Source organism: Chinchilla lanigera, unplaced genomic scaffold (genome assembly GCF_000276665.1).
Source record: "Chinchilla lanigera isolate Chin_1 unplaced genomic scaffold, ChiLan1.0 scaffold00072, whole genome shotgun sequence".
NCBI classification, from domain to species: Eukaryota; Metazoa; Chordata; class Mammalia; order Rodentia; family Chinchillidae; genus Chinchilla; species Chinchilla lanigera.
In genome coordinates this window covers 11495855-11521647 of record NW_004955473.1, presented here as the reverse complement: position 1 = coordinate 11521647, position 25793 = coordinate 11495855, and the positions used below count along the sequence as shown (strand labels likewise).

The 25793-nt window shown below is 38.9% G+C and overlaps 1 protein-coding gene across 4 annotated transcripts in view; it reads left to right on the top strand.

Annotated features, from left to right (window-relative positions):
• Gria3 (glutamate receptor, ionotropic, AMPA 3) overlaps positions 1-25793 on the top strand; it is a 291195-nt gene that overhangs the window by 53189 nt on the left and 212213 nt on the right. For all 4 annotated transcript variants that reach the window (XM_005401287.2, XM_005401286.2, XM_005401288.2 and 1 more), the window contains one exon: positions 17534-17773. In XM_005401287.2, the coding sequence (XP_005401344.1) occupies positions 17534-17773 (240 nt within the window). The remainder of the gene's footprint in view (positions 1-17533; positions 17774-25793) is intronic.

Sequence of the window (25793 nt, the reverse complement as noted above, 5' to 3'; positions counted from 1 at the left end):
CATTTAAAAGGCAAAGAGTCGATGAGACCCCAGTTATGCATAGAAACAAAAATCACAAGCAAAAACTAAGATTAAATTCTCATAATTGACTAATTGCCAGTACAGTTGACTGTTCTCTCTCGCCCAGGGAAGCCATGGCCTATATGATTTCTGGAGCATCTAACCAAGTACAGCTATAATTATTATTATTTTTATAATATTAGCCAAGTACAACTATAATTATTATTATTCCTATAATAATAGGGTTCCAATAGATCTTCATATTTTACATGTTTTATACTCATTATGGCTAATCTCAGAACAACTCTTAGGGTGTATAAGTACCACCCTTGCCAGTATTCTGGAGGGGAGCTGGAGCTCAGAAAAAGGTAAAATGAAGGTCACAGATTGAGTCAGCAGTGACTGGGGCGATAGAAGTAGAGACTTTTGCTTCTCAGCACCAAGTTATGTCATCAGCTCTTACGTGCTTACAGTATGAACCAAATTATACTGAGCCTGTCAAAGAAACTAAGAGAACACACTATTCCTGGCTTTCCATAACAGTCTTGGCCATTGATGGAAGTTTCCATTCACACATAGAAGGCAAGCAGACCACAACTGGGTCCAGGAATGTTATGATTAAGTGCCAGAGTGGGGGCTTGAGGCTAAGTGCTTCTGGCCTCAGGAAAAGAATAGGTCTCCCAGGAGCTGAAGCAGCCACTAAAAGCTCCATGGAAGAGGCAGCTTCAGCCAGGTTTTGAAAGGTGGACAAGAATCAAAATGCCAGAGATTTGGGAAATGGCATTTCATGATGGTCACACACCATGAGCAAATGCTCAGCAACTAGAATGGGTAGGATGGCACAGAAATATCACTTAGGCGGGAAAAGAAAGTCCTATTGAAGAACTGTAGGAGATAATTTGAGATAAATCATAGGTTCTTCTACTTACTGAACACCTACTATGTATAGCTCTGTCATTCTTGGTTTTTATGTGAATTCTAAGCTAAAAGTTTGGGACTGTATCTGACTAGACCTACGGATCATATGTCCAGTCACTGGATCCCAATACCTAAAATGAGGCAGAGTGTGTTGAAGTGCCTTACTTGTATGTCCTTGCACAACCTCTGAGGACTTATTTGAGTGTTTTTATGACAGAGCACACAGCTTCTCTCAGGCAATGCCATTGTTATCTGAAAAGATAAAGCCTTTAATTTTGCATGCAATGCACAAGAGATTTACCGAGGCCTAATTCCTCTTCATTTTGGAGCAAATGGACAATTCTTATGTGGTTAGATGTATCCATCAGTAACACATAAAAGTTACAAGTTTATACATGACTGAGCAGCAAAGCTCTAGAGGGGGTTACTTATTTTGTTTGCAGATGAAACTACATTCTGCAAGTTTCATGTGTTTACTTAATGCTAGCTATTTCTAGCTATTTTTTGTCTGATGCTTCTCCATGAAGAAAGTTAGGCACTTTAAGACACAGTCTTACTTTCATGCCACTGAAAGAGCATTGCTGTGTCCACGAAACAGAACTCAGCTGTTCTATATTGCTTCAAGAGGTTAAAGTAGAAATGCATTTGAATGATGTTCTGCACCAGTGGCTTCTCTTCTCACCTCACAAATGGGTTGAGTTCTAAAATATGTATAATCTGTCCAGCATACAGGTAACTTCAACAGCAGAGCTGCTTGTTAAAGTGTGTAGGATGCAGGTTGGAGCTGAAGAGTTGTACAACACTGAACATAACCCCATTGCATGTTAATGTTTCTGTGGGAAGCTGCATTCACCTTCCCAATTTGAAAGTTCGGTAATACATGGCCTTGGAGCACTCTAATCTAAGTCAGTGGGAGTAGAAACTCCTCCAGCTCACATCCTCATATGACAATTCTGTATGACTATAGCTGGGGGATGGAATGAGTTCAGACGGAGCTAAGCGTGTCTAGGGAGGAGGGATGGATTAGGAGAGTAGGAAAAGGAATAAATCGGACCTCTGCGGGAGGCAATAAGTAATGAGCACACCAGTGTTGTAGACCAAACTAGTGCTTGGCTTGGGACAGGGCACGGAGCCAAAATGGTGTAAGGTGGTAAAGAAATGCATTTTATTTCATGATCCATAAAATACATGCAAATATTTGATAACCAAAACATCAGTTTCTTAAAACAATATTTGCCCTTACTCTGTGGATGTACTTTGACATTTTTTTGTTTTATTTTAGTTATTTTTAAATGCTAAGTCATGATTCACTGTAATGATTTCATAAATCGCCAATGGGTTGTACGCTGCAATCTGCAAAACACTACTGTAGGAAAAAGAAAGAGGATCAGTTTTTTCTCATTCTTTCCTGTCTGCCTTATTTATCATACACTTGGTCTGGAATACATCAGAAGTGAGACTGAGAAAATAGGGACTGAGATAAAAGTAGAGAAGGTAGGTTCCAGGTCACACAGTGAAAAACACGGTGACGAAAGGTGAGCTCATGCCATCCCCATGAGTCCCCTCATTAAGGTCATGTGAAATGGCACTCAGGCACAGGACGCTCTATCTCCAGCATCTGGCACAGTATATGGTATTGTTCAATAGACACTGAATTTAAAAATTCTGTTGAATTGACACACATAAGTCATAGGTTGCTTGAGCGTTCTTATCCCATCAAAACCCACAGAGGAGCAGAACCTACCCTTCACAAATCTCAGTATGGACCAGGTTGGTTTTTATCAGTTTTACCTCCCTCCTTGTTTCTCCCCCAGTAACATCCATCCTACACTGAGCTGTCCCCAACTGGAAAGGTATTTTGCTAAGGGATAACTGAGAGATTCAGGTCTTTCTTGACTCTCACTAGCAACAGAGATGACTGAGAACAGAAAATCTTTCTAGGGATGCTCATGCATCACTATAAGGCCAGTAACTGCCTGATTCATTTGCAGTTGACATTTATCATTAGAGAATGTTTCTCTCTCCAGCAAAAAAAAAATGAAATTTGCTGGGACAGCATTTAGAACACAGGGAGCACCAAATAAACACTGGTTGAATTAGAATCGGAAGCGTCTAAGTGAGTCAATGCAGGAGACAACTTTAGTAGAATATTCTAGACTAGCACTCTCTGTGATGATGGAAATATTGCATGTTGCGTTATTTCGTGTGATAGCCACTAGACACGTGTAGCTTTGGAGCGTTTGAAATATGCCTGGCTTGTATATCTGACAAATAAAATTTTAAATTTATTTTACTTTAATTTAATTTTAAGTAGCCACATGTGGCTAGTTGATACCAGGTTGGACAAAACATACCTAGACAGCCACTAGATATAAAAAACACATTTTAGCACGTGACTCTCACTGCTGCCTTAAATAAGCACTATCTTTTTCTAAATTACATCCAAGACCTGAAATGTTTCTCTTCCAAGGATGTCCTTCCTGTGTAGGACAAAGGGGTATAGAAGGATTAGTGAAAGCCAGTTTAGAGGGTTTTGTTCTCAGATGCAAAGTAGGATACCTGTTCCCAATTAAAGCAGATTTCAAATAGAAAGCAGCAGGACCCTGAAATATCCCATGGCAGCTACTGAGGTTTGCCTGAATATATGCCCTATAGTGACAGACAAATACCTCTACCTGAACTTCCATAGCACAAAGTTTTACGTAGGCCTAGGCAGTCCCCCCAAGCCAAGATCAGGGAATTACTGTCAAAATTCTGACCAGTTGACTCCAAGGTAAAAAGAAAAATGTCTTTAATTCAAACTTGCTGCAGATGTAGCTTAGTAGTAAAGCATTTGCCATGTAAGTGTGAGGCCCTGCCAGTACTGATATCTAGATAGATCATATAGACTTCTAATGCAGCAGTAAGGTAAACAGATCTGTATATCCACCAGTCTTGGGTCTTGTGAAGATGACTTTTCATTGAGTTCCTCTACACTGAGGTTGCATTTGGGAATTTTATAAAGTTGCCTACAGTTTCTTTAGAGTCTCCTAGTGATGATGAAAATTGAGAACCATGGATCCTAGGAGCTGATCAGACAAAAATTACTCAGTCTGTGAAATGGGTACACCACTGCTTCCTGAAAACAAAGATCAGTGAATCAGCTTTTGATCTTAGGTAATGACACACTGTGTAAGTCAGCAGGTAGAAAGGAGTGGTTTCCCTCATTCTTCACTAAAGGGTACTTTTCTGTCTCATTATCCTCTCCTCTCAGATCCTCTTCTTTTTTTACCTCCTCTTCTGGAAACTTCATCATGAAGATACAGAGTGAGTGATGATAAGAGAGAGAAGAAAAGCATTCCAGTTATTTTTTCTGAAATTCAGGCCTGTGAGGATGTCTGAAAAACAAAGTCATCATATTGTCATTAATCATTCATATTATCTAAACTACCAATGTATTAAAGATACATTTGGAGCACACTAAGGAACGCTAACAAAAACGTATATATTACTAATTATTCAGGAAAGGATAGGGGGAAAGAAAGGAGTAATCTGCCAAGCAATTCTGTCCTTGACCCTGTCCTCTTTTCATTTCTGACCATAATTTAGATACTACCAACCAAGGGCAGCTGATCAAATTTGCATAGCTGGGAGCAATAACTAATAAACTTGTTAACCAAATGAAGAACTAAAATGAACCCAAAAGGCTGATCAAAACCATAAGAATATCTTACAAGGGTGAAAGTATTTATTTAGGGAAGTAATTCAAAAAGAGTGGGGAAGTATATATTCCTTACTGATGATAGACCTGAACATTTTATTAGCTGTATACATTTTTAATTATGAAATATTTCAAGCCTATAGAAAATAATGAGACAACTATTAATTAGCTTTTAAAATAATTTTTATTTAGGGGCCTAGCTCACCCTCTCCCCACAGCATGGGCTACAAGATGTAACAAAATGATTTCCAGACACTGTATGTCCTGATAGCAAACTTGAAGCTCTTATCTGCCCATGAGAAATCTTAGGCCTGATCCAATGGCATTTAAAAGAGCATCACCCTCCTATACAGCTCTAGAAATTGTTTCATTGTGACTGGATTATTGGATCAATTAATTTTTCAATTAAGAGTCCTGCTAAATCTCATGTAAAATGAGTTGCAAATCAAGACAGGTCCCTGACTGTTAGATGATTGATGAAGATATATGCGTGAGTGAGACTGAGAAGAATGATAATCCTTTTGAGTTTTTTATTGTGTTGATTGTGATTACTGAGAATCAAGGACCAAGACTACCTACTCATTAACACCTGGATAGCAGCTTTTTTCATTTTTCATAGAGAATTTTCAGCTACTACTTCCATTATTTCTCTGCATATTCCTGTGAGGTGGACAGGGCAGCTGTTAGTTCGTTGATTACAAATGACAGACCAGAAGCCTGACAAGGTGACTGGCTGACATCACACACTTATTTAATGAATGAATAAGAAAACAATTTGATTCCTGGCACTAAAAATTAAATAAAATAATAAAATAAAATAGAAAACAATTTAAAATCCCCTCTGATTACTGGGCTCCAATGCTTAGCCATTTTATCTGATATAAAAACATCGCAAATGCACCCCCATACCCTGACCCCTTCTAGCACCTCCCCTGCCATTTCTGGCAATGTTATGGAAGGGTAGTTTACACTTACAGATTTAAAATAAAATTTCCAAAATATACGGATTTGTATGCAATGCCTGCATTTGTAAGCAGTTATATTCAAGTAGAATCAAATGTTAATAATGAGTGTTTTCTTTGCCAGCGTTTAGATACATGACATGTAATTGCAAAAATACCTAGTTAGACTGTCATAAGGCAGTGTAAAATGGTTGTCCGTATGTTAATACGTTTTCGTTCTTTTACTTTTAAAATAAAAAGAAAGGTAGTGTAACCTTGGAGCAGAACAAACTGTTCCAAAGTATTAACCCCGAGGTGGTAGTTGAACCATGGAATCATCAGCTGGAGAATGGAAGCGACACCTTACTCTGACTCAGGAACCCAGGTTACTAGGTTCCATTTCCAAAGACAAAGAGAATTCCGTGTGAGTGGGGGTGATCTGTATGAACTCAGCAAAGGTAGGAGCTGACTACTACTTCACACGCACGCTACCACGTCTACCCTCTGCTTAATTCGCCTTCGTCTACCTCCCCCAAGCTAAACACAAATGACCAATTACAGGGTAGGGCCCGGAAAGTACAGTAGCTGCTTATTTGGTGGGCTTTAAAGAGTCCAAACTACCACCCTTTTGAAGTTTCCACCATTAAAATGACTCATTTTGAGATCTTCTAGGTATGTATATATTTTCATTGGGTTAAGGCTTTGTTCTATTCAAAAAGGAAGTCAGAAGGTAAACCTGTGTTTCTCAGTGTAAGAGAGGAGTGATGTTGTCCTCTAAGAAAAATTATTGGGGTTTTGAGGAATTTTGAGAGTTGATGAGATTTTTGAGGCATCTGTGGCTGTCACAACTGGAAGTGGGGTTGGTGCTCCTGGAATCTAATAGGTAGAGTCCAAAAATGCTGCTAAACATCTTGCCTTGTGCAGGAGAACTCTCACAATAATTATCCAGTTCAGGGGGCTGGGGATTTAGCTCAGCGGCAAAAGCGCCTGCCTGGCAAGCGCAAGGTCGTGAGTTCAGTTCCCGGTACCGGAGAAAAACCAAAAAAAAAAAAAAAAAAATTATCCAGTTCAAAATGTCAGTAGTGCTGAGGCTGAGAAATCCTGGGCTTCCTCATTTGTTAAGTTTCATTTATTAGCTCATTAACAACTCGTATACACAATAGGTCCTTGTAGAGATAGGGGTTGGAATAGATATATTTTGATTGATTAGTTGAAACAAAAAAGAGGAAGAGTAATCTGACATAAGTAGCAATATGCTAGAAAAAATTTAGAAGCAGGTGACCAGTTAAGAGACTATTCTCACATCCTAAAATAGAAAGAATGAGAACCTAAATTGAAGATGAACAGGAGATAGATAATCCACATGCTTTAAACCAGAGTGGACCAAGCATTTCAAAAAAATAGTATAAATTTGGGGAGTCTAATTTTTTTGAGTTCTTTATATATTAGTCCTTTGTCTAATGAGGAGTTGGCAAAATTTTTGTGGGTTGCCTCCTCCCTCTGTTGGTGGTTTCTTTTGCTGTACAGAAGCTTTTTAATTTGATGTGATCCAATTTGGTGATTCTTATTATTTCTTGTACAACAGGGGTCCTGTTCAGAAAGCCTTTGCCTATGCCTATGTCTTCAAGTATTTTATCCATTTTGTCTTTCAGCACATTAAGTGTTTCTGCTTTAATATTTAGATCTTTAATGCATTTTGATTTAGTTTAGCATGGTGAGAGATATGGTTGTAAATTCAACCTTCAGTGTGTGAATGGCAAATGTTGCCACCACCATTTCTTAAGGAGGCTATCTTTTCTCCCATGAAAGCATTTGCCTCCTTTGTCCACAATAAGCCAGTTGGATGTGTCTAGAGTTGTTTGTGCATCCTCTATCCCCATTCCCTTGATCCACAAGTCTGCTTTGTTTGGTTTGCTTTGTTTTACCAATACCATGCTGTCTTTGTCCAGAATTGTGACTCCTCCTGCCTATCCTTTGTTTTCCAGAATTGCTTTTGCTATTCTAGATATCTTCTGGTTCCATATGAATTTTAGGATTGTTTTCTCTACTCCTGTGAACAATGCTACTGGTATTTTTATTGGGACTGTGCTAAATCTACATAACAGTTTTAAGAGTATAGCCTTTTTGACTATATTGGTTCTGCCTAGCCAGAAACAGAGACTGTCTTTGCATTTTCTGATATCCTCTTCAATCTCCTTTTTCAGAGTGCTGTAATTTTCACTGTAGAGGTCTTTAACTTCCTTGGTTAGGATGACTCTTAGGAATATAATTTTACTGGATGCTATTGTGAATGGTGGGCATTAAATAAATAGATACTTTTAAGATGAAGAAATACAAATGGCCAATAAATACATTAAAGAATGTGCAACATTATTGGCCATTCAAGAAAACTAAATTAAAGCAACACTGACATCCCAACTCACCAGAAAGAATGGCTATATTTATGAATATAATAATAACAAACACTTGAGAGGCTGCAGAATAAAAGAACACTTCTTCATTATTGATGGGAGCATAAACTGGTACAGCCACTGTAGAAATCAGTATGGAGATTCCTCAAGAAACTAAAGATAGAAATTCCATTTTTCTCAGCTATCCCCCCAACCAGATATCTTCTAATAAGAGGTAAAGAGGTACTATTACAGTGATATATGCATACCCATGTTTATAGCAGCACAATTCATAATAGCTAAATCTAGGAACAACCTAAATGTCCATCAACAGATGACTGAATTAATTAAATGTGGTATTTATACATAACAGAGTACTACCCTGCCATAAAGAAGAATAAACTTGAGTCATTTGTAGAAAAAACAGATACACATTGAGACCGTGAAGTCAAATGAAGTACATCAGACCGACAAACTTAAATATCTCACAGTTTCTCTTACATGAGAATCCTGATATATAAATAATGTGCAAAATAAAAGACAGTAGAAAATAGCAAGATGGATCTTTGGCACATATATGAGAAGTGGTCTAAGAGGTACAGGGAGGGTGGGGGAGTGTGAGAGGATTCAAAAAGGAACTGAGAAATAACATGTACCTGTACCAACTTCCCATGATGAATGTAATAATAACGTACTAAGATCATGTACCAATCATATAATAATAATAATAATGATAAATAGAAGAGTATGTTAGTTAGCCTTCCCATCACTGGAAACAATACCCAACATCCACAATTTACACAAGGAAAAATTTCATTTGGTCCAGCTTTTAAGAGGATTCAGTCCATGGTTAGCTGGCTCCAAGGCAAGAACGTCATGGTGGAAGGTGGAAGTCCAGTAGAGCCTCTTACTTCATGGCAGCTGGGAAGTGGAGCAAGTGAAGTGCGCCAGAGAGGAAAGGGGATAGGGAGCATACATAGTATGCAAGGCGATGCCTCCATGACCCAACCAGACACCCCAAAAGTGTACCTTACTAATCTGCTAAGCATTTCTTAATTCATTCAAGTTGTCATGTCAGCATTAATAGTCACAAGGAATGAGAGAGAGAGAGTAAAAATGATCCTCAAGGCTCTAGCTTGGGTGACAAGAAGGAGAACAATGTACTAGAACAACAGCAACAAAGGACAGACCCCGAGTAGAGGAAGAAAGTGGAAAAATAGTACGTTGAATCTGTGGGGTCCCAAAGACCTATAAGTGAGGCTATTCCATAAACAGTTAGAAATGGAGATCTAACTGGTTGATAGTGCGGCTGAAGCTACAGTAGTCTAGCTGGCATTCATCCAAATGGAAAGAGTGAGGTAAGATGTTCCTGCCTGCCTGTAGCAGGGACTATCTATATAAACAATACGCACCAGTTAAAAAAAAGATACGAAGAAAAATATTATAAAAATTTAGTGTAAGAAGAGGGATAGGAGTACTACTCAACTATAAATTTGAGGCTTTTGTAGGTAAATGGATGCTGCTCAAAAGGAAAGAACAACCAGGATGGGGGAAAGAAGAAAAGAAGGAAAGGGAAAATATATATATATAATATATGTATATATATATATATATATATATATATATATATATATACACACACACACAAGATAACTAAGATAATTGCACTACTAATTTCTATTAGCTCACAGAAAGGAGCAGTTAGTGCTCATATTCTCTGATCAACTTTGCATGCTTATATCTAGTAATCTGAGCAACTACTTTGAGGATAACAATATGCAGTATAATAACCATTGTTAATTTCCTATCACCTTGTTTTGAAACTCTGTATCATTTTTGTTGTTTTTCTCTAAAAAAAAAAACCCTTAAAAGGCCAGGGAGAAAATCTGAAAATGTCTTCATTGAAAAGTGAGACTAAGAATAAACTGACAGCAGCAAAGAAAGTGAAGTGCACAGAATTTAATGCTCTGGAAATAGGAGGAGTTGCCAGGAAGAATTGGCCAACAATATCAAACACTGCTCAGAAGTCAAGTCCTATGACGTCTGTGAATAGAGCTGGATTTGGCAGTGAGAGGGCATCATCAAACTTCAGAGAACATTTCCAGTAGAGTACTGGGGATGGACACTAGGCTGCAGAAGTTGCAGGCTGCAAGATCATCATCATCTCATTATTAGAGGGGAAGGTAGAGAAGTTAGTATGATACTTTCTGGAGCTAGCAGGGACTTAGGGGGAAATGGAGTTATTTAGCAGATGTTTAGCCTGACAGGAAAAAGGCAGCACAAGAGACTACAGACACAAATTTGAACAGCTAATAGCTATTAGCTAATAGCTATTATGTATCTCTTGAGTATATCCGTTGCATTTTGGAGCTTCTTGTAAAACTAAGTTGAGGACATGTGTAATCACAATGAGATGTATCACATGGTACCCAAGAAGCCCAGTGGGTAAAGTTGAACTCAACTTAAGGAAGAGCTCCTTAGTCATCAGAGCTGCTCCACAAGGGAAGAAATGTGATCCCTTGATACTGGGAGGATTCAAGGAGAGGCAATATGACTTCAGGAGAAGTGGCTCCTCTACTGAATAGAAGGTTAGTCTAGCTCATTAATTTTTATCTTTTGGGCTTCTTAAAGCAATAACATTTTAAGACAAAAAGCTGGATAGAGTGTAAATTGATCCAGATTAACATACCAATAATTACTGTACTAGTTTACTAATACAACTTAGTGTATCAGTTTTCTATTTACTGCCCCCCCCAAAATTACAAGTGTAGTGGCTTAAACCAATACACGTTTTTATCTTCCAGTTTTGTAAGTCAGAAGTCTGGTATGGGTCTGATAATTCCAGAATTCAGGTGTCATCATGACTGTATTCCTATGTGGGGTCTATAAGGGAGAACCTGTTTGTTTGCCTTTCCAACTTCTAGAGGCCTTCATATTCCTTGGCCCATGACCCATGGCCAACTTTAAAATTATGCAACAGCCAGTGAAGTCTTTCCCATATCTTGTAGCTCTGATACTGTCTCTTTCTTTGTCTCTGCCACATTTAAAGAGCCTTGTGATTACATTAGGTCACACTGCTAATATAGGATAATCTATTTTAGAGTCTGTCAATTAGCAACCTTATTTCCATCTGCAGCCTTAACTCCTCTTTACTTTATAACCCAATTCACAGATCTGGAACATTAAGACATGGATGTATTTTCAGGGGACATGATTTTGCCCACTCAGTAGGAGATACAGGAATAGATACAGATATCAATATAATCTCTTCTCTTTGAGACATTGTGAGATTTATTATGGACTTCATCCTCATTCCAGAAGAAAAAAGATTCTACATGCAATGGTAGAAAGTACAAAGGATGTAGAAGACAGGACAGTGCTTCTTAAGAAAGAACAGCTGTTGACTTTACCTTAACCTAAACACACACACACACACACACACACACACACACACACATTTACTTCACTAAACTGGAAATCCACCATGGACTAAGACCACAGCTTTAGAAGTCACTGGACTATGTGATCTCTTAAAGGCCCCTCTCAGGGCTAAGCTTGTTTGATCCACTGTACTCTGGTATTATGTAGAGAACCTTCTTTTGATATATCACTATCAATTTCTTCATAACTATATTTTTCTACTTCTTGCTTGCTTCAAATGTGATCATTAAGTCAGCAAGAGACTCTAGTTTCCTTTATTCCCCTTCATTCAAAAGGGTATGAAAGGTGCTCTGTAAATGATATGAAATAGTGTTATTCTGATTGTTGGGATAACCAAGTTGTTTGACATTTTTGCTAGGAGGCCTTTTGGAATATGGGTGGCAAAATTAGCTGCCACACTGTACGTTAACAATACCTGTCCCAACTCTACAGACTTGGGGACTATAAATAAAAGCATGACAGCTGGCTCCAGCCTTGCTTGTCACTCACCACTGAAGGGAACACAGTTGGGGAGATACAATAGAGTCCCCAGGAATCTAGGAGATAGTCAGAAATGACATCTTCAACAAGAGAATTTTGGTACTTTGCTAGTGTGAAGAGATGATGGCAAGCACTCTTTGGAAACAGACAACCAAGCTATTTTACACTGAGGAGGTACAGAGGCTCCAGGTGGGAACAAAATTTTAGTAGCACAAAGGCATCGTGTAGGGAGAGGAAGACAGGACAGTAGCACATTCTGGAGCCAAATTAGCAAGGTTTCTTTCTTAACTGATTATTACTAAGAAATGAGAGTAGGAAAGAGCGCTGAAGGAAGGATAGAGGAGCCAAAAGCAAAGAAAATCTGTGTGACCTGGAGATTCATTGTAAGATATAGGGCAGTGGTTACTGTGGGGAGGATAATGTGATAGAGCCAACAGAGGGCAAAGATGCAAAGAAAAAAGAGGAAAGAACCTGGGCACATGAAACCATCGCTCTTTAGATTTTACTTTTTTATCCCACTTGTTGTATTTTCTCCTCATTGGTATATAAGTTCCAAGAGACAGGATGTTTTTTCACTTCTGTATTTTCCAGTGCCTATATCAGTGCCTACTATAGAGTAGGTGTTGAGGAAATATTTGTTGGATGAAAAAATACCTCGCATTATCTGTTCTATTCCAAGCACTGTTATAGATGTTTACCATGAATGAACTCATTTTAACTTTCACAGCAATGCCGATAAAGTCACTATTATTGTCCCAATATTATGGAAACACTGAGATAGCAAGTAACTTGCCTAACAAGAGCTATATACATGATGTAACCTGTAGAGCCTAATACCAGAATCTGCCTGTATAAACAACAATCCATACTGAGGCTCAGACAGGTAAAGAAATATGCACAAAGTCACACAAGTAATGGTTGGAACCCAAGCCTACCTGTCTTGGAAGCCATTGCCCTTCCCTCTACACTTCCTGACTTTTTAAGATTGCCAAGACAAATATTTCCTCCATCAGCATTTTTTTTTCTGGTACCGGGAATCAAACTCACGACCTTGCGCTTGCCAGGCAGGCTCTGTGCCACTGAGCTAAATCCTCAGCCCCTCCATCAGCATTTTTAAAAGGACAGATTTCTCAGACAAAATTATTAGATGTGGTTCAGTAAAGATTCAGAAAAAAGAAACAGATATCCCTCCAGAGAATCATGAACCCCAAAGATCACCAGTCTTCCACTAGCTGTCATGGTCAGTTTGGGGACTGGGTGGAACCGGGGAATGCAGCTGGAATATAAGTCAGGGGAGAGCCCTAGTGGTTTTGCCTGTGCTCCCTTGGCTGAGAGTTAGGCCTTGGGGGTAAGTCACTTTCGTGTCAGGTGCATTCTGACTCATGCTGCTCTAGCTAGCTCTGGAGCAGGAATGGTGAGGAGATGCTGATAAAGCATTTCTAAGAGACTGGTTCATAATTTATTGTGTGACCTTGTACAAGACACTTCCTTTCCTGTGTCACAGTTCCTTCATGACGGGGAGGCATAAGACCAGAAGACTTCACTTTATCTCTTTTACATATTGAACTCTTTCACATAAATTTCATTTGGAGAAAGGATTCCTCCACTAGTTAATATGCTTGAAAAAAATGATTAAAAACATTAAGCTCCTTCAAGCACATTCTAAGGGTCTAAGGACATAGACTAATGAGTGTTCCATTTAGCCCTACCTCATGTGGCCAGAAATGGGCCCAAGAACCTGCTGTGAGAGACCATACCCAGCTGCTCTGTGTGCCAGTGTCTTTCAGAGGATTTTAACCCTGTCCTACTGTGGCATCTATCTTTTCCATTGAGGTACTCCTCACTGAGTCTTCCATTTATGTTGGCAAGGATAAGTCCACAAGAGCCAGTATTTGCAGGACAGCTGTACTTCCATTTTATAAAAAAGGAGTACACTGTTTATTGATTTTCTCTTAACATTCTTCTTGTTGATGTCCACTGCTGTATATCTGCCTTTTGGACTACGGTAGCTTACCATTCCCTGAGGATTGCTGCTGAGCTACAAAGACACTTGCCTGAGTCACAACCAATGCTCTGCGCTTCATTTGAAATTCTTTTATTTTCAGTAGGTTCCCTCACACCTGCTCCCCACACATTTTATAAGGTCTTCCTTTATTATGTTTGGCTCATTTTCTACACAGGTTTCAAAATGTCACTGGGTGCACCTTCCTGGAGATAATTCATAAAGTTTTACTGAAGTCTGGAATTCACATGTACCATATAATTCCCTGTTGTAAAGCTTTTAAAGATCAAAATAACAATCTGGGGTTAGGTGCATGTCCTTGTACAGTTTTAAAAGTCCAGGATAATGTAAATATAAAATTTAAGATAAAGGTTGAGGAGATCAAGACTGGGGAATGAAATAGAGGAAGAATACATCGGTGAAAAACTTACTGGTAACTAAAACTTCTCGGGTTGAGTAATAAGTTCATGGGTGTTCGTCACAGCCTACATAAATCAATAAATAAAAGAAATAAAGTATGGAAGGTCCATGTATGAATTACTAATGATTCCAAACTCTGGGGTTCAAAAACAATGATTAGAAGAGTAATATGAGTCTGCTCTTTTATCAAGCAAAATCTTCCACCACCATAACATGCTTACTTTTATTATCTATTTCCTTCGATTATGTCAGGGGCTTTTTGAAATTTGAAGTGGATCATAGGTTTCCCATGTTGTTAGTTTATGTTCCACTCAATTATCACCCATTATCTGATAAGGTTTAGGTTCCTCTTGTTAAAAATACATTACATTTCCGCACAAATCTATTTTTACATGGGGTTTCTGGATCTTCATCTACTCTCCTGCTGGTTGGTATGGACTTGACAATCACCAGCTACCCTCTGAATCATTAGGTTGAACAGATCATGACTGCCTGTTTCAGTGTCCCAGCCTCATGGTCGTTAGTGTCTTAGTTACTTTCTCATCATTAAAACACAGTACCTGAAACCCACAAGTTAAAGGCAGAGATGATTATTTTGGCCCACAGTTTGTAGTGGTCTCAGTCCATAGTTGGCTGGCTCCAGGGTAGGGTGGCATGGCAGAGGGGCATCACAGAGGAGAACCAGCTCGTGGCATGGCAGGGAGGAAGCAGAAAGAGTTATCAAGGTGGGGGGGCAAGGCCCTTCCAGGCCACATCTCCAGTAACCCACCTCATCCCACCAAGTTTTACAGCCCAACATTACATTTAGCTATAAAGCCATCAGTGGACTAATCCACTCATGATTATCACGCCTCCCCCATGATCCAGTCATCTCAAAGCTCCACCTGTGATCACATGAGACTTTAGGGGAACATCGAGGCATTAACTATAACATTTAGTAAGGGCCATTTTTTTTGTAGGGCTACCAAATAAAACCAAGATGCTCCACTGAATTTGATTTTTAGAGAAATAACAAATAATTTTAATATGCATATGAATTCAATAACATTCTTATACTAGAAAAATTGTCATCTGAAATTCAAACTTAATTGGTTATCTTCCATTATTATTTGCTAAATCTGGAAATTTTACCTTATGTGGGCCAACAATTACTCTTTAATGACATTGTTGGATTTGAGTTCCAAGTAGTAATTGGAGTCAGACAGACTTAAGATCAAATGCTGGATCCTCTGATTAACAGTGAGAACATTTTTTGGCCTCAGAATGGCAACCTATTAGTTGTGGGAGCAACATTTCATAAGGTTTGTGGGAATATTAAATGTGATAATAGTTGCATAACACAACACAGTGCCTGGCTAAGTACAGTTATCAATATTATTGGTTATTATTATTTATTATTAGTGTCAATGGCTGCTATTATTGTCAGCTGTCATTATTATGGTTGTTACCATTATTATTTTCAATCTTATGTAGAAAATTATATGTATTGGCCAAGATTTGACCTAATGATGTGAAATTCTCCATTCGTGGAATTAATTTGAGAGTGGAATTTTTCTTTCTTTTAATATCTCCTTTGGTGATGACCAAGGTATCCTTTCTGTGTCTCAGTGTACCTTTTGATTCATTCTCTAGTCGGCTTTCTCTTTCTAAAATAAAGACCTTTTATGTGTATGTGTTTTGTGATCAGTAAGAATTCCTGAAGTTGAAGGCTACTGTCTCCCATTAGGAGATGGTCAAGTGACTGATAATCTTTGAAATGTTACCCTCAAGGCAGTGACTAATGAGTTTGGCTGATAAAAGAAAAGAGCCCTAGTCAATATATATTTAAATAGATATAGGGAAATCAAGGTACCATAGACAGTACTCTCCATTTTTTACAACAGGGTTAGGAAATGAATCAAAACAGATTTCCACGTTCCTTCATCTTACTTTCAATGCCCACTTTATCTTTGGTGTCTAATGCCTTTATTGTTTCTCCTTTCAGAAAGGACTCAAAAGCCTGTAATTCTCTTTTCCCACCCACTCATTCCCATCAAAACTTATCCTTCTGCTTTCCCACCCATTCTGGCATCTAATTGGACACATTAATTCATTTTACCAGTATGAGGGCTAAAAAAGATTGTCTTTAATCCCTCTCCTAAGCCATAAACTTTTGCTCAGCACTCTGCAGCTGAAGAAGTAAGCATAAAAGTGGCATTTAGGGTTTCTTAGCAGATAAAGGAGACCGTGCAAGACCCCTTCAGTCACACCCCATTATGCCTGTTATGTCTGCTTCGCATGAATGGAAAGAGCAGTGGTGCAGATAATTTAAAGATCATTTCCACTTGGTTTGGGAATGCACCAAATGGTGTTGTTGTAGCTGATTTGCTTTGCTAATTATGTTCTACTGAAGCTAATATTGAAATTGGTTTACATTTTTTAAGCGCATCTGGGCCAGAGGAAGGCAGAGATAATAGCATGGCCCACTTTGAAATGAAGAGAAACTGACAACAAGTATGAGGGGAACCCAGCAGTTCCACATGTGGACCCATGAGTCTATAAGTTAAACCCAAAAAGGATCAAGATAGAATGCTGACAATTACACATCGAGCAGAACAGGCAGCCACCTACCTTGTGTGACTCAATGGGCACTGAAAGACCAGTCACTCCTTCAGCCTGCCCAAAATCTTAAATCCTCTAAATTAGTAGTCTGCACAAAGGCTGATAACACAGTTGTGATTGAGGCATTATGTAACCTAGGAAGAGTAACACAGTGGATGCCTTTTTCACAGCGGACACATTGGCATTAGTCTGACTAAATTTTCAGTCATCATTGTCACTTAGCAGAAAAGGCACTGAGAGGAGGGGAAAGACAGGTGTACTTTGTTGGGGCATGGCTACGTTAAGAGGCTTCTGCACCACTCTGGTAGGAGGACAAGAACCCCTAGTGCCTCAGAGGTAAGCTTGCAAGGTTACTGAAAGGGTAATACAACCTGAATGTCTTTCCTTCCCACATTTTCTTAGTGTCTTTCTTAAGGTATACGTAGACAATGTGTAACTATTCCAGATACATCCTTCCCTTTCCTACTTATCTCCTGCTGAGCAACTAGACTTTCAAGGACTTCTAGAAATTTTCTGAAATCTTGGTTTTCTTTTGAGGCATGTACTTCAGAGCCTAACTGTACAGTGAATTTCCAACCCTACAAGCTGCAACAAAGGACAATGAGCCTATTGAAATTGCTTTCTCTTTTTCTCATTGCAGTCTGCTCCCAGTTCTCAAGAGGGGTTTATGCGATCTTTGGATTCTATGACCAGATGTCAATGAACACCCTGACCTCCTTCTGTGGGGCCCTGCACACATCCTTTGTCACGCCCAGCTTCCCCACTGATGCAGATGTGCAGTTTGTCATCCAGATGCGCCCAGCCTTGAAGGGCGCTATTCTGAGTCTTCTCGGTCACTACAAGTGGGAGAAGTTTGTGTACCTCTACGACACAGAACGAGGTAAGAAGATGTATCTGCTCTCCTCTTTAGACAGTCATGGAATAGTGGTACTCAATCTTCCTCAATGCATGTGCCCTTTTCTTCCAACAAATAAAATCTAATTCTCTTCTTAAATTGTATTTAATACTAGATATAAATCAAGCATTAAGATAAAAATCAAAGCAATGGTAACTGGAATCTAATTGTACAAGCTATATATGAAAAGCTGTTTGGGATACACTCCTGATCTCTTCTCGGCCTTTTGGCTAAGATCAAGTGTGGGATACACTCTTGGATGAGACACTGTTGTGAAAAAGAGCACAGCCTCCAAAGCAAACTTTTATACGGTCTACAAAGCATAGAGTATGAAAAGCTCAGTCTGAAGTAGAGAGATGCCTAAACTGGAAGGTTTCTGAAAATTAATTCTGTCAGAGACCTTAATTATCCTCCCTTCATAGATGAGCTAACTGAAGCCCAAAGAGGAAGTGTACTTTTTCACACAGCAGTTAAACCACAGATATGGAACTGGTGGCAATGTCTCCTGCCTCCAGGGCTTATTCCACCAGATTGCATTTGGTCCTCAGCTTATAGGGCCTCCACAATTCCTTGGTAAGAATGAGTGGAGACTGACACAACTGGGCTTTGGGCATGGATTTTTTTTAACAGAGAGATAATATATTGAGAACAGCCTATTGAAATGGTCTCAGAAATTATGTCCAATGTAAAACAATATAGAGAAGGGTATACTAATAACTAGCTAAAGTACTTATATCATAATCCACCTTACTGGACTCCAAAGCCCAGTTACTTCTGAAGGGTTCCTCAGTAAAATCAAGGGATAGGAGTGACATTCCTTTATCAGTCATTTGCCTTTAACTTTGCTTATAGATGGAGAATGACTCTGACTCAAGGCTTTTAGAATCAGGAGAAGAAGGAACAAATGAAATGTCTGCCTTCCTGAGGCATTCTTGGAGAGGGAGGTCCTTCTAAGTTATTTAACTTGAAAGTCCCATTTTGATTTTGGCAATCCAGAGTATTGTATTTTACTGTCATTTTGCTGTATCTTCAGATCCTATCAGGAAATATTTAAACTGGTATTTGCTTATAGTGCATGCCTCCAAAATACTATCAGTTTTCATGAACCAGGGCTAGGAGATCAGCACTGTAGTCCAAGCCCTACCATTACCTAGCTCTCTGACCTTGGCCACCTTACTGCCTCTCTCTTGCTCTGTATCCTCACCTACAATGTGTCCCTTCTTAACGTACTAGTACTTATTCTGTGATTTTTTTTAGATATTATGTCAGACACAGGACACTTTGTATCTTGTTCCTTGCCCCACTTACATATTATCCCTTAATTCGTCAATCAATTCTATAAGCCAACCTCCTGATAGATGCATATACATATAATATGGCTCCAAAGGAAGTGCATTGAAAATGATATTTATGGAACTATTGTTGAACAGCACAGAAAAACATCAAATTGCATGCTACACTGTAGATTCTGATTGCTTTAAGAATTATGAAGAGGTAGCACTCCAGGAAAATAGAATTTTCAGAGAGAGCTTGCCAGAGGAGCTAGCCCTAAGGGATAGGTAAGTTGCAGATTGCAAGAGAGAGGAGGGAGGGAGGGTTGGAGAGGAGGAAAGAGCAGAAACAAAGGGCAGAGTCAGGAAGAAGCTGTGCATGTGCAAGCACAGACTTGTTTGACTAGGATATCAAAATAGTCCGGATGTTCTAATTCGTAATTTGTTAAATTTCAATGCATTTCATTTTATGCAAACACTGAGAATGAATTAGCCTATTTCCATGCACTGTATGTAATGGAATCCAGTGCATAGCAATCGAGATTTCAGAACTGAAGTTTGAAAATGAGTAGCTTCTTACTTAAAACTTTTTGAAAGCTAAGTATCAGTTCTAGTAATACTGTGTTTTAGTTACTTTTCTCATTGCTGATACAAAATGCTGGACACCCAAATTTAAAGGGGAAAAGGTTTATTTGGCTCACCGTTTGTAGAGGTTTCAGTCCAAAGTGGTCTGGCTCCAAGGAAGGGAGGTGTGGCAGACAGGCCTCACAGAGAAGAAACGTTCATGTTGGGCAGAAGGTACCAAAGGAACAAGGAATTTTAGCAACTTTTTTCTGCCTCTTTTATACTTAACCTAGGCTACCAGGGCTAGCGTGCTGCCAAACCAGTCAGCGGGCTGATTTAGTAATTACCCAACCTTAATCCTAGCACCATTAATCCCAGCATTGCACCAGGAATCAGTCTCACACTCTAGATCTAACTACGTCTGAAAGAACCCCCACCTCTGACCACATGAGGCTTTGGGGGGACATCTAGACACAAGCTACAACATAAATGAAGAAGACTCAATTAATGTATTCTCATCTCTTGTGAGCCATCTCTGTTCACTAGCTCTCTGTCAGAGAAAAGGAAGCTAATGTCATCTATGCTTATTTCTTATCCATGCATCTTTTTCTCAAATTCTATCACTAAATATTTAGACACTCCTATGATCTTTGAGTCAAAAGAAATCTTTTTGATTCATGTAAATTTGTATTACTTTCCTGTGTATCCATCTAGCTGGTAGGATTAATCTCTGCTTTTGAGAATTACTTTCCAGAAACTTTTGCATTAATTTATCTCCTGGAAAGCCCTCTGAAAACACTATACAAGGAACCTATTGAAACAATTTGAATGTGGGTTTCCATTATTCCCATTGGAAAAAAAGCAGTGTATTCTTCAAGAGTCAATGTTCTTCAACCACCTAACAAACTTGGTCTCCCTATGCTACCTCATGAGGTCCTTCCACTGCAGGCAGCTCCTAATTTCTACTGTTGCCCAGATGTCCCAGAACCATGCTTGCTTTGGCAATTTCACTTTTACTACTACTACCAAAAGTTCTCTAATTTGTTTGATTATGAGAACCATACCCATTGTTTCTTTTTTTTTTTTTCAAAACTCACATCACACTCTTTCCTCCATTCTTTATTTACTTAGCACTTCTTACTGTGTCACACATCCACAGTGCCCTCCATGGCAAGAACAAAACCTCAGCAACTCTCTCTTCATCTGCCCCTACACTTCCTTCCCTGATCACTGCAGTGCCAAATGATTCATTCAATAGATTGTAAAGTTACAATGACAAACAAGGTACATATGCTTCCTATGGAGAGAGATGTACAAAGACCAAATAAAGTAACAAAAAAAATGATTTCACATTTAGATAAGGTGGTATGGAAGAAACAAAGAGAAATAGTGGAAAGGACAAAATTTTATGTCTGCTTAGTGACAGACTCATTAACAAGGGGCATTTAATCCGAAAACTAAGGGATTGTAAGGAGGTAGTCCTATGAAGGGTAAAATTTCAAGCAATGAAACTTAAACACACAAAGGCCCTGTGACATATTTTAAAAACTGAAAGAAGGCCAGTGTGATGAAAGAGCAATGAACAGGCAGAAAAGACCTGAAAAAAATACACAATTAGATGGGAGCTAGATCACAGCCATGGAGTATGAACAGGAGCCCTGATAAGGAGTACAGACTTCCTTCTAACTACTGTGGAAAGCCATGGGAGGATTCTGAGCAAGGGAGCCACAGAACTTCCTTTAAGTTTCTGTCGAAAATGGAGTGTGGTGAAAACAGAAAAATCAATTGAGGCTGTTATTGCCATCCAAGTAAGAATGGTGGCAGCTTACTTTGAAGATACCAAAGTATAGTACAATAACTCTTGATAATCTCCTACCTCTTTTGTCTGTAACTCACTATTATTTGTCTATTTGTTTTCCTGAGAAACTATTTTGTAGACAATAATATGTAAAATGATAACCATTGATAATTTCCTACCATTTTGTCTGTAATTTGCTAAGTCCCCCCTATTATTATGTTATCCTTCTTTTATTCTTTAAAATAAAAAAATAAAATAAAATAAAAAAAGAATGATGGCAGCTTAAACTAGGTTGAAAGAGGAGAAAGGTGTATGGAGTTGAAATACACCCTGGAAACAAAAGCAACAGAAATGGAAGACAGATTGACTATGGAAAGTAGAGGAAGAATTCAAGAGTGACTATTAAGCTTTTGGCTTAAAAGGCTGGATAACATCAAAGTATAATTTTAGAATACTTTAAATTACTTAAGAGAGATGAGAGACATATTGGAGCACCTATAGTTACATCTGAATAAACTGCACGTATAAATGATGTGGCTCTACTGTAGCATAACAGAGATAAATGAGGGGCTCAGAAATGGGTTAAACATTAGAGATCACTTGAAAAATCTGTAGCACAAATTGGATAATTTTTCTGTCTGAAATTATAAAACACTAAATGGATTTCCAAGGACTCTGTGCTTCCATTTCTGTTGGCAGAAGAAGGTCTCATTTGGGGTTTGCAGGTCATCATTTCACTTAGTTATTAAAATACCACCTTAGTTCATTAGTACACAGTTGAAAATTATGTTCTTGATGTGACATACATAAAAAGGCAGTCCTTGGGAAAACTGTGAGGTTAATTTAAGTGTGCTATCTCCCAACTCTATACCCTAGCCTCTTTACTGACCCCCCTATTCTTTATTTACCTAGTGCTTCTCACTGGGTCACACATCAACCCTGCCCTCCACGGCAGAGCAAAACCTCCACCTCTCTTAGTCTGCCTCTCCACTTCCATAAAAATTTTCCTGCCCTGCATTTTGTTCCCACTGATTAGTAGTCTTTCTCTGCTAATGACAAGCTCAGCTCACCAATTTATTCATGCCAATTTACCATAGCTACTAATGACTTGTGCATCCAGGGAAGGAGAAATTTCTATTCAGGCAAGGAACTTCGGTGGAAATAGAATCTTAATCCAAAATGTAGCTTTCTTTTTATTATTATCATTTTAATTAACATACAATAATTGCATGCATTTATAAGATACAATGTGAAGTTTTGATACATGCAAATATTATGTAATGATCAAATCAGGATAATTGGCATATTCGTCACTTTGTACATTTATCATTTCTTTGCTGTGAGGGCCTGTGAAAATCTCTCTTCTAGTTATTTTGAAATACACAATACACTATTGTTATCTATAATCACCCTACTGTATAATAATACAGCAGGATTTATTCCTCCTATCTAATTGTAATTGTGCACTATTGACCAACCTTTCTCCAAACTTCTTCCCTACGCTCTGGTAATCACTGTTCGACTCCTTACTCCTATGAGAACAACTTTAATTCTGAGATACCAGGTGCTGCGAGTCCAGTTTGCGGTGTTCCTTGCCCATGTGCTTTCCCACAGAAAATCCTCAAACCGTCACAGGGGGATGGCCACTTCTTCCAGTTATTAGGCTTATCTTTTGGGTACAAGTGTTCTAGTTCTGCAGGGTATTAACATTTCCACCACGACAGTCACATGCTTGAGAACTGCAGCCAGACTCACCCGTGTACCTGACAACTCTCCTTGGCTTCAATGGGTACAGCCCACAGAGATGAAAGACGCCAGCTAAGCAGTGACTCTCAGCTTAGATAATGAGATAATAGCTCTGGGTGCCCTTTGAGGCAACTAGTCCTTACCTTCTTGCCAGTGTTCAATAAACTCCTGCTGTCTCCCATTCTCAACCTGAAACTTCCTACTCAGTTCTCAAGTCAACTCTCCGGAAGTCAACAGCCTTCTAACTGACCTTTCTATTTTCTTTCGAAGACTGTGGCAGGAACTTGGGCAGTTGTAACAATTATCCCATCAGTCAACAAGCAATTATTGAGTTCTCTGTAGTACTAGCTTATCCTAGCCCCTTGGTGGGGATTTAAAAGCAGCTGAATTAGTTCCTGACTCTGAGGAGTTAACTATCCTGTTGCAGAAACAGTTATTTATCTCAGGGGTTGCAAAAAGAACAATATTTAAACCAGCTGTTCTCACACCCACAATAATATTTGCATTCATTATAACCGGTTCCTTGGGAAAAGAGTAGATGTTGTCAAGTAGCTAGGAAGGTGAGAACATTCTGGAAGGCCCTGAAGGGCTTCAGTGGTAAAAGGACTCCCCAAGACAAGGAGAAGAAGGTCATTCCCCAGAGCACTAGGAATGTTCTCGGGCTGGCTGGATTTGAACTCTACTGAGAGACAAGCAAAGGCTCAGTTCTGCACACCTTTCTGTGTGTTTTCACTCACAGCTGCTTGTGTAACCTAGCCTCACCCTTTCTTCTCAGTTGTACTTTCCATACTAGAGCACTAAACCTTTCTTCTCACCTCCTCTTGCTGTTGTACAGTACTCTCTTCTTCCTTCCTTTTCTTCTCTCTGTTCTCTTCCTATTTCTCTTTTCTCCCTGTTCACTTTCTTTCTACTCACAAACACATGCACATGTACACACACCCTAATACCAATTATTGTAACAAATAAGCAACCCTATTGTCATCTTATTGCCTTATTTTGGTAAGAGCAGCTGTGATGGCTTCAGCATTTATTGTTGACCAAGTCCTAAGCTTTTTCACTATCATATTTAATCCTCACAGCATCCCTGCCTCTTCACAACTGAGGAAACCAAGGCATAAAACCATCAGCTGATACAATATAGGATGGTTCCTTGGATTACATAGCTCCAATGTAATGAAACCAGATTCTAAGCAAGATCTGCTGCATTCCATAGGTGCGTGTTTTTTACAGGGTCATGTAATGCCTCGCTCGCTCTCAACATTTGGAAACACTTCTTGCCTCTTCCTTCAGATTTCTCTGTAGCGATTCCTCAAAGAAACTGATACGTGGGCTCCCTCTATCCTGTTCTTTGCCCTGGGGTTAAAATCTAGTTGTAAATTTCCTTGTTTAAGTATGATGTCCTACAAATCAATAGTTTCTTGTGGTACCAGTGGGTGCAGATAAAAAGGAAGTCAAAAATTCCAGTTAAGGGGCAGATGAGTTGCAAAAGTGAAAGCAGAGAAAGAGCAGAGTTCTAAATGCAGGTAGAAGACAGGTTTGCTTATACTCCACACCAGTGGAGTACTGTGGGAAGGACCTGCTTCTGGTTGGAAGGAAACTCATTTACCTTTCTCTGGGGCAGAGGCAGTTGCCAGAGCACAGAAGGATATGAACTTACAAGTCCTCATTGCTAAAGGGCTGCTTCTCACTGGAGAAGAAAATAAGAAGAGCAATGTAGGGTCACCATCATGAACTTCTCTACAGCTCCTGCAGAGTAGTATGATAGTATGAGTAGCATTTATATCCATTAAAAAAATAACACTATCCAGGATTTTTTTCTTCTACACTTTTAAGAACTGATTAAAGAATGTGCAAAGGTAACAGATGGCTCCAATTCTAGTCATGTCCATTTGCCTTCTGGGAAATGTGAAGTCAAGAGAATTTTTATTGAAATTCAAGCTACTTTTTACATCTGAATATATTAGCAAGGCCCAGAGAGTGCATTATCCAGTGAGAGACAGACATTAAATTCCCCTGTTTGAGCAGCAATAATCAGGGCTGACAGTACCTGAGACATTTGGCAGTTTCTGCAGCCTTCCTAATCTATTGTGATGAGTCTTCAACTATGAAAGCATCTTGAGAGCCTGCACAATAATAATAGTGAATGACTATTTGGACTGGATTGTGAATAAAATACCATACATATGTCTGTAATGAGAGTTTCATTGAAAATGAAAATACTGGAGCTGTCATATTTTTTAAAACTTCGATTTGCACATCCTTGACTGCTTTGGGGCATAAAAAGAGAAAGTGCCGAGTAATTTGTTGTCAGCTCTTGAAATAAATTATCATTTAAACACTTCCTCTTCACAAAGGTTATTAGCTTAGTAGCATGTTCCTAGGGTTGGACCATCAGTAGGGGAAAAAAACCCACAAGACATTAAACTATCCTTTCAAAAGCTGAATATTAGTTACTGTGGAAATTGCTCTCTCAGTAGCTTAACATATTTTGCTGTAGCTCTCCAATACTGCAGATTAGACTGCAGCGACTATTAATAAATACTGTCATATTTTACAGCTGTCATGCAAAGCTGAAAAAAGGCTTCACTGTGATTAGATCCTGTTTACTGTAATATTTCCAGCTCAG